The 9,893-nt window shown below is 51.2% G+C and overlaps 1 protein-coding gene across 1 annotated transcript in view; it reads left to right on the top strand.

Annotated features, from left to right (window-relative positions):
- Positions 1 to 9,893, top strand: part of DBH (dopamine beta-hydroxylase) — a 20,921-nt gene that overhangs the window by 8,618 nt on the left and 2,410 nt on the right. Inside the window, exons 6-9 of the mRNA XM_007954303.1 lie at positions 5,431 to 5,597; positions 6,610 to 6,753; positions 7,151 to 7,189; positions 7,683 to 7,742. Coding sequence (XP_007952494.1) covers positions 5,431 to 5,597; positions 6,610 to 6,753; positions 7,151 to 7,189; positions 7,683 to 7,742 — 410 coding nt within the window. The remainder of the gene's footprint in view (positions 1 to 5,430; positions 5,598 to 6,609; positions 6,754 to 7,150; positions 7,190 to 7,682; positions 7,743 to 9,893) is intronic.

Genomic DNA, 9,893 nt, shown 5'->3' with positions numbered 1-9,893 from the left:
GCCCAACCTTCCTTCCAAGGAGTGGCTGGTGGGTTTGAACTGCCAGCCTTCTGGTTAGCAGTCAAGTGCCTTAGGCACTATGCCACCAGAGCTCCTAGGCTAGATAGCAGTTACTTGCATTTCTGTTTTATAGGCTGGGAGGCGAAGGGATCCCACCAAGGCCACAAAGCCTGTAGGGACTCAGAACCAGAAGTTTGGCTCTGGTACAGCTCCATGGCTTCAGCCACACAGTCCTGTAATAGCCCAGCCAAACCTGAACCTGGCAAGATCAGCCTAATTCTGATGCTGTTACCCTGCCTCTTCTCCACACACTCTCTTAGAAATGGGATCAGCCCCTCACAAACACATACCCTCTTCTCACTTTTTCCAGATAGTTTTTTTAGGATGTGTTTGTCACAGGCCCAAAGACTGTTTAGAGAGGTATCAGGCAGAAGTGGAAACCTAGGTACTGTCCCCAAGGAAGTCTAACTTCTGCAAGGCTACCCAGGCCAAGCCCTCCTCTCATCATCTCTAACTGCGGCTACCTGATGGGGTGCATGATGGGGTGAGCCATTGGTGGCTCTGTTCTCCTCAAGCAGGCTGGGCTGAGCTGGAGTGCCCAACAAGTGGACCTAGCATTTCTATCACTAGCAGCTCCTGCCTCTGACCCACCTGATGCTCTCTTTAATGTTCCAGCCCTGACCCTTGTCCTGGGCCATCATTAAGGAAGGGCAGGGCTCTGGCCCAATCAGGGTGTGTCTGGCTATGAGCATCTCTCTTGCTTCTCAAAGCACATGATGACAGAGCAAATGTGTACATTGAGTGTGAGTGTGCTCACAGGGTTTTCTGTCCATATGTGTACATGCCAGGGATGGCAGATAAACTTATTCATGGGGCTCCTGTAATTGGCCTCTAATTGGCACAGAGGGCCCTGTTGCCTGGGCACAGCAGGATAGTGAGTAGTGCTGTGATTGATTAGCGATGTCTGCCCTGGCATTGGAGGGCTGGATTTCAAAGCTGTTGAGTTTAGAAGTGCGTTAAAACATAACAAATTCAAATCCTCTAAGTGCCCCTGTGAAGTGCACAGGACGGCCACTCCTCTCACCAACTTTAACACGCAGACCTGAGGCCCAGAAAGAGGAGTGGCCTGCCCACATGCACCCAGCTAGAGACGATGGTGCTGAGTCAAGTGGGCACAGGTGCTGGTGGTTCAGACAAATCCATGTTGTCCAGTTTAGCTTGGAAAGCTACAGGGCAAGAGCCACTCCTGTCTCCCTGCATCATACTGACTGCCCAGGAAATGAAAACCAAGGGTTTTAATTTCCTGAAGGCTGTGGTATGTGTGGCCTCTCCCAGGTTCAAGGAGAACCTCAAGATGAACAAGACACATCCATGTCCTCAAGGTCCTTCTGGAAAGGAGAGAAGGCACAGACACACACATGCACATGCATGTATACACACACAGCAGTTAGGGGGGCCAAGGACATATGAGAGAGACACCAGCAAAGCACAAAGATGTATAAGAGGAAGAGCATCCACATGGCGTGGCATCATTTAAAATGGTCCTTGGAGGGTGAGGAGGATTTTCACAAGGGAAGCTGTACAAAGACAAGTGGTGGGAAAGCAGAGAGCATGTTCAGGAGCTGGAAGACAGGCTGGTTCAGCTGCAGTGCAGGGACTAGGAAGGGGAGTTGGGGGCAGATGGCAGGGACTGCTGGATCACCCTGTGCCTGAAGGTGGATCAACTAGAGCCAGGCTTCAGAATGACTGCCAGGTGCCACTGTATTAGAAACTTGAAATATTTCCTTCTTTCTGTTACACCACCACTTTCTATCATGTAAGTCACATGACTTTTTTTTTTTTTTTTTTAAATGACACTTGTCACTAACCTGTGTAAATGAAAGGCAGAAATAGCCTGATAGATAAAACATCTCTCCAGGCTGGGTGCCAGCCTGCCTGTCCCTAGCTGCATGCCCCTGGGGCAGTAACCTACCCTCTGACCTGTTTTCTTATCTCCCACAGCTGTGTTGAGGTCAGGAAAAGCTGAACCCCCACCCCAAGACTGGCACGGGTGCATGCTCAATTAACGGTCGCTGGTCATGTTTTCCTGGCTGCATAAGTAATACCTTGTGGCACTGCTGGAATTATCTGCAGCCTGCACAGAGAAGGGAATAAGTCAGCTGGGTCTTAGCGTGATATTGGATTTATTGCTCTTTTAAAAGCTGAAAGCAAATGGATTTTTGAAAACTCCTTAAGCATCAGGGAAGCCTGTCTCCTCCTGATGATCTGGCTATATTTATGGATCCTTTGCCAAATATAAGGATGTGCCTGTCACTTCACAAATCTTGAGATGGGCTGCTTTTCTATAAATATCAAGGTTCCACAATTATTTCATTATTTAATCCCCAACCAAATCTTAACCAATTGCATCTCCCTCTTTATTATTATCCTCTGAAGTAATCGACCCGGAGATAGAGGAGCCTGTTTGAGTTGGGACATGGAAGGCAGAGAAAAGGGCTAGGGAGGGAGGGAAAGAGGGGCAAGGTGGGGTATTTTGAGTTTAGTTAAAAACAAAGAGATAGGGAGGTGACAGGCTACCAACAACACTCAGAGTCCCAGTTGACCAGCCCTGGGCTTGAACCCTGGCTTGGCTGCTTCCCAGATGTGAAGTGTTGGCCAAGGCCTGCAGTTCAGGGTTTGAGCCTCTTTTACCTTGTCTGTAAAATGGGGGTGGTGATTCTTACAATGCAGAATGTCCATGAAGGTGCTGGGCTATATGTGAACAATTTCTGGCACCCAGTGTTACAATCTGTACCACTCCTTTTTGGTTTGTTTGATTGACAACGGCATTCATGTACATAATGGCAGAAATGGAAAGAGCAGAAGGGCATGAAAATGGTCAAACTCATTCCCCAGCTCACAGCTCCCCGATCACCAGGTTGCAGTGTCTTTCCTGGACATGCCAATTTCTTTCTTGTGCCCAGAACTTTTTATCAGACTCTTTTCAAAGGAACTTTTACCAGAAGACTTACCCAAGTAAATTAAAAGTCCTTGTAAATTTCATGTTACTTGCCACCTAACAAGTCTTCCCCACATACAATAAAGAAGTGCCAGGCTTTTCCAGTTACACAGGCCATGCCTGCCCAACTCTCTGGACATTCCAAGGGGCTGGCTCAGCTGCAGTAAGCTTCCAGGACTCTAGAGCCCACTGACATGCTCAGGTCATCAAAGAGTAGCATTTTAGGCAGGAGTCAGGGACATCTGAGACCATGCAGTTGTGGGGGTGCTCCTGTGGATGCCAGAGCCTCCATGTCGCTGACTATCAGATCCAAATGACTGCTGGGAGGCTGCTCAAGGAACTTGAGATAGACAGATAGATAAATGATAGATAGGCAGGCAGGCAGGCAGATAGATGATAGCTAGACAGATGATTGATAGATGATAGATGATACAGATAGATTATAGCTAGACAGGTGATTGATAGATGATAGATGGATGGACAGATAGATGAAAGACAGTTGATAGGCAGCGAGATAGATAGACAGATAGATGATGTAGTTGTTAGGTCCCATTTAGTCAATTCCAACTCGTCACAACCCTATTACAATAGAATGATACACTCACAATCCTTGCTATGCTTGAGCCCATCACTGTAGCCACTGTGTCAATACATCTTGTTGAGGATCTTCCCCTTTACCAAGCATGATATCCTTCTCCAGGGACTGGTCCCTTGTGACTGCATGACCAAAGTAGGTGAGGAGCATTCCAGCTGCACTTCTTCCTGAACAGCTTGGTCATTCTTCTGGCAGTCCGTGGTATTTTCAGTATTCTTCACCAACACCACAATTCAATTATTCTTCAGTCTTCCTTATTCACTGTCAGCTTTTACATGCATATGAAGCAGTTAAAAATACCATAGCCTGGGTTAGTCACACCTTAGTCTTCAAAGTGACGTCTTTGCTCTTCAAGATAGATGATAGTTACATAGAAAGACAGACAGATAGGTAAATGATAGATTAGACAGATAGACAGATAGGCAGATAGATCTATAACCACTGTTGTGTCAGCTCCAACTCATGGTGACCTCATGCAGAAAGAAATGTTGCCTGGTTCTGCATCACCCTTACAATCACTGGTTTGTTCGAATCCATCATTGTGGCTACGGTGCCAGTGCATCTCACCATCTCCCTTGCCCTCTACTTCACCAAAGATGTCTTCCTCCAGTGACTGATCCCTCCTGATGATGTACCCAAAGCAAATCAGACAATATTGTGTTGTCATCCATAGGGTTCTCACTGGCTAATTTTCATAAGTGAATCACCAGGGCTTTCTTCCTAGCCTGTTGTAGTCTGTAAGCTCCAGTGAAACCTGTCCACTGTAGGTGACCATGTTTGTATTTGAAATACTGGTCACACAGCTTCCAGCATCATAGTAACACACAAACCTCCACAGTAGGGCAGACGGATAGACAAGTGGTGAGGGACCTGGAAGGATTCTGCAAACAGCACCATACAAGAGGAGCCAGCAAATGAGGCCAGACCAGGATCAGGAGGCTGGCATGGTCCCCATCCATGATGGGCAGATGCACCAAGTTCTCCTTTGGAACAGGCTCTAGAGACCACCTCTGGTCTTCTTATCCATGAACTGAGACCCTGAGAGGGACAGGGATGTGTCCAAGATCACTGCTGCTGACCAAACAGGAACCAGGGGCCAGAGGTAAAACCTTTAGTGCCCAGCCTACTCCAGGTAGCCCACGATTCCGCTCAGGGACCTCCAGAGAGGCAGCTCAGCGGATAGGCGCCCAGGTTGCCCACAGTCCTGCAGCAAGCAATCAGAACAGTGAGGGTGGGAGCTGTAAAAGGGATGGGTGCCTCACACCATTCATTTTAGCTTTAGGCACAACACACACTCACCTTCTGGTCTTCACACAGGGCTAGCTTCCTGGGAGGTGTACAGGCCTTGGGAGTTCCACATCCCTTCTTTGCCTAAGCCATACCCCATGAGTCCTGCATGGTGTCCTACTGCTCCAGCTTAGGTTTCTAGGAACATGGAAGAAGAATGAAAATTGCTTTCAAAGTGATTCCAGTGCAGAATCTAAGGTTTTTACAGGTGTCCCAAATCTATGGAGGTGCCACTGCACACCAAACTCAACTGTAGGAGTTTTTCCTTACTCACCTTCATCAAGTCTTTCCTAGGAGTTCAGCCTGGTTTTTGTAGTTCTCAACAGCTCGTCCTTCCCAGGTGTGTACTGTACCACGTGTGTTAGTTGATTCTCAGTGACTGCAAGTCCGCCTGGTGTCAACAGGTGTGGCTACAGGCAGCAGGTGGAAGCAGGTGTGGGGAGACTAGTGCCGCCTTCTGGCTGAAGGTGGTAGGTCGAAATAGGTGAGCTGCAGTGGCCTACTGGGGGCAGCAGGAGGCCTCTGCTCACTCACTTCTTCTTTCCTGCAGGCCGGCGCGACTCCTCTGGCATCCGCCTGTACTACACGGCCTCGCTGAGGCGATACGATGCCGGCATCATGGAGCTGGGCCTGGTGTACACGCCTGTGATGGCCATCCCACCGGGGGAGCATGCCTTCATGCTCACAGGCTACTGTACGGACAAGTGCACACAACTGGTGAGTGGGCTGGCCTGGCCACACCCTCCCTGCCCTGGCGCCCCATTGGCTGAGCCATTGGGGGTCACTCTTGAGCAGCTGGCAAGGCAGTGCCTGACCCTAAATGCCCTGCTGCTTCACACTGACCTCTTCTGCGCTTCCTGCTCTGCCCTTTGTGACAGACACCTACCTCTGTGACTGAGCACAGCTGCCACTTACCCTGCTCTCCATGTGCCAGCACTTCCTGGCACTGTGCTTTTTTGTTGTTGTTGTTATATAGACATTCTCCATTACAGTAATTTTAGGTTCATGGAGAAATTGTGTAGAAGGCACAACGTCCCCTGCCCAGTTTTTCCTGTTATCTCCGTCTTCCACTCCTGAGGTACATGTGCTATAAGTGATGAACCCACATGGACACATCATTGTTCACTGAAGTCCCAGTCCACATAAGGGGTCACTGTGGTGCAGTCTTGTGGACTATGGAAAGTGCATTGTGTCCTATGTCCCCCTCACCATGTCCCGCAGAACAGTGTCACTGCACAGTTTCCCAAACCTGCCCTGTCCACGTGGCCTTGTAAAATGTGGGTTTTTTTTTTTTTTTTTTTTGCATAAGTAGTATGCAAGCACCCACCCACTAAACCCATTGCCATCCAGTTGATTCTGGATGCCCCTAGTGCCCCTAGACCACAGAGTAGAACTGCCCCACAGGGTGTCCAAGGCTGTCAATCTTTATGGAAGCAAAGCCCAAACCAAACTCACTGCCTTCCAGTCGATTATGACTCACAGTGCCCCTAAAGGACAGAGTAAAACTGCCCCATAGGGTTTCCAAGGTTGTCAATCTTTATGGAAACAAATTGCCTCATCTTTCTCCTTTGGAGCAGCTGGTAGTTTTGAACCACCAAACTGTGGTTAGCAGCCAAGACTTAACCACTGCACCACCAGGGCTCCTTTTAGATATCCTTGACTGTGTAAAAAAATGCAGTGGTTTGGGCTTCAGTCCCCGGACATTCAGCCTGCCTCTCCCTGCCCACAGGCGCTACCACCCTCGGGGATACACATCTTTGCCTCACAGCTGCACACTCACCTGACTGGGCGGAAGGTGGTCACAGTGCTGGCCCGGGATGGCTGTGAGAGGGAGGTGGTGAACAGGGACAATCACTACAGCCCCCACTTCCAGGTAGGGGGCTCAGGACAGCAAGTTTGGGCCTTTTGGCTGGCCAGAGCCCAGACACCAGGGGCTGGGGGGCAGAGGGCAGCCTGCTCTCTTTTTGTGTTTAATCTCAGGGGTCTTAGGTTGGGTGGCACCCTAAGGGATTGAGGCAGCCTGTGGTGGCTCTCAATTCCCATCCTTCTTCCAGTACTGTCCTGGCCAGAGGACAAAGTCAGCCAGCCAGCCAGCCGTGGCCCTCACCAGGGAGGCTGGGACTCCATGGACACCCTCAGGAGGGTCAAGGGCTGGCCTGAGGGAGTCCCTGTGGAAGACTGAAAACAGGAGACTTCAGGGGGAGGCAGGTCTGCCGCTCTCTGAAATGTTTTCTTCTTTCTGCCTCCCTCTTCCACACTTTGCATCCCAGGAGATTCGCATGCTGAAGAAGGTGGTGTCCGTTCACCCTGTGAGTGCATGGGCAGAGAGCACCATGGGGGTGGGACTGGGGCTGGAGGAGACGGCGAAACAGGGAATGTCAGTGCAGAACAGCCCGGTTCCACGGGCTGCCTCACCCCAGGGAAGACATCAGCAGGGAACGGACATAGAGGGGACACACAGTGATGTGAGTCTGCTGGGTCCAAACCAACTTGAGAGCTTTAGGGAGAAAGGGGAGGCTGGTGAACCTGCAACTTGTAGCAGAACCTCGGGCCTTGTGTGGGACTTGCCCAAGGTACACCTGAACCGTCGTGCCAGCACTGTCCACACCTGTACAAACAGGCAGGTGCCCACTGGGCCCAGCACCCTGGGGACACACTGTGACCAACATGAGGGTCTACTGTCAGGCTCCTTGCAGTGGAGCAATACCACCCACACACTTATGGTGTCTTGATCACAAGTGAGCCTGGGCTCCTGCACCTGTGGTGGCAGATGCTAACGGTTGTCTGGTACTTGATCCCCAGGGGGATGTGCTCATCACTTCCTGCACATATAACACGGAGGACAGGAAGATGGCTACCGTGGTAAGTCACTCTAAATTTGTCTTGCCACCTGCCCGGGAGTACCTAGGGCCTGGAGCCAACTATTCAGGCTATTTAACCCTTTTCCTGAGGACAAGTCCCAACTCCTCGAGTAGAGCATTGGTTTCAGAGAGCAGGGAGTACCCCTTACTCCAAGGTGGCTCTTGGACCAGCAGCACCTGCATCACCTGGGGTCAAGAATGCAGATTCAAGGCTCCCCGCCCCCCCTGGACCTGCTGACTTAGGAATGTGGGGTGACACCAAGCAACACGGTTTCAACAAGCCCCCTCTAGTCTGAGAGCCCCTGTGTACAGGGTGCTCAGCCAGGCGCTATGGAGCAGTCCTGGGTTCGAGGCAGATGTCGACAAGCAGCAGTGAGTGTAACAACAAAGGATCTGCAGCAAACAGATGGCTGGGCTGGGATCTGACTCCCAGTCCAGGCATTAACCCACATGTGGCACTGCCTCTTGGCAGAAAGCTCCTTGTGGGGTGAGCAGGTGAGCTGAGCAGGAACAGGGAGGTGAGGGGGTGCACTGGCAAGACTGGGAGGAGTGCTACTGGGGCCTCGGAGGGGAGGGAGTTGCCAGGTATTCAGCAAGCAAACCGTGAATGGGAGGTGTCCCTGGCTGGGGGACCACTCTGCCAGGCTTCATCCTCAGCTATCTGACTTCCCCTCCCAGGCTGCCTGGGGCTGCTGGGTCCCAGCCTTCAGGGCAAGGCCTCTGGTATGTTCTGGACTTTTCCTGAGGTGGCCACATCCCAGCACCAGCTGAGATCAGAGGGGAGGGCAGCTCTGAACAGGCTGGTCGTCTGAGCAACTTCCCAGCTCTGACTACTAAGCTGGCTGATCCTAGAGACAGAAGCCTTTCAAATGCACTTACCTCCCCAAGGTGAGAGAAAAAGGGGCCAGGCTCCCTGGAAGTGAGAGAGAAGGCACTGGGGACCCAGCTCTCTTTTGATGTCAAAGAAAGGGAGGATCAGTACAGGGACTGGAATTCAAGGCATTCAAGGCAGGAGGCCAGGACAACAATAAAAGCCTTGGTTCCCCAGGGGCTTTGGGAAATGAAGCATCTTGACCTGAGCTCAAGGCAGACTAAATCATCTACTAAGTGCCACCAGAGCCAGACGCCAGACAGAGCTGGTCACAGTGCATGCTCACCACCTCCCCCAGCAGCCCAGAACTTGCCCGACCCCCTCCTCCAGCAGACCAGCCCTGAGTTCTTTGCCTCTGCTGAGGGGACATGGGAGGGGAACATGTCCTTTTGTTCTGCCATAAAGTAACAAATGCCCTTCTTCACTCAAACTTTCCCATCAGCCAAACACATCCCCCAGAACCCACATAAAAAAATGCCAAACTCACTGCCATCGAGTCCATTCCAACTCATAGTGACCCCCACTGGGTTTCTGAGACCCTCAATGGGTTTCCGAAGCAGTTTCCGAGGCAGTAAATCTTTCCTTCTGCAGAGTGTCTGGTGGGTTAGAACTACAAACCTTCTGGTTAGGAGTCAAATGCCTTAGGCATTAGGCCATCAGAGCTCTTTAGGACCCACATGGAAGTTTTAAAAGATCTAGGGGCCTGAAGCAACCCAAGCTAGGGCCTGGGGCCCGCCCCCTCGCCCTGCCCTTCTGGGTCAGAGCTCGCTGCCTGCTCACTTGCAGGCAGGGGGAGCGCTGCTTTCTCTACCCTGGCTCCCCTAAACTTCAAGTGCTTTTCCTCCTTCCCTTCCTCCACCCAAGTTTCAGCATTCACACTCTTGAAGGCCTGCCTGCCTTGCCCCCTGACAAAGCCTGTGGGTTGGTATGGGAGGCTGCCCTAACAGCCTCTTACCTGTCCTCTCTAGTCTCGGGGTTCTCTTCTCAGAGCCAAGTTCTGAATCGCTGGTGGCTGGTGCGGGGTTTGTGGTGTGAAGGGAGGTCCTCCTTGGGGTCCTCAGCACCCAGGCTCTTGCTAGAGGACAGGAGACAGCTCCCCAGAAAATGGTCAGGAGTTTGTGAGGCCAGGCTCTGCTGCTGACTTCTCTTGCCCTCTCTGGGACTCAGTTTCTGTATCCATTAAATGTTGTTGTTGTTGTTGTTATGTGCCATCAAGTCGGACCCGACTCATAGTGACCCCTCCTTGGGTTTCCGAGGCAGTATCACTACGGAAGTAGATTG

This window comes from Orycteropus afer, unplaced genomic scaffold (genome assembly GCF_000298275.1).
Source record: "Orycteropus afer afer isolate SDZICR_OR568_19922 unplaced genomic scaffold, OryAfe1.0 scaffold00456, whole genome shotgun sequence".
NCBI lineage: Eukaryota > Metazoa > Chordata > Mammalia > Tubulidentata > Orycteropodidae > Orycteropus > Orycteropus afer.
This window is presented reverse-complemented; position numbering and strand designations above follow the sequence as displayed.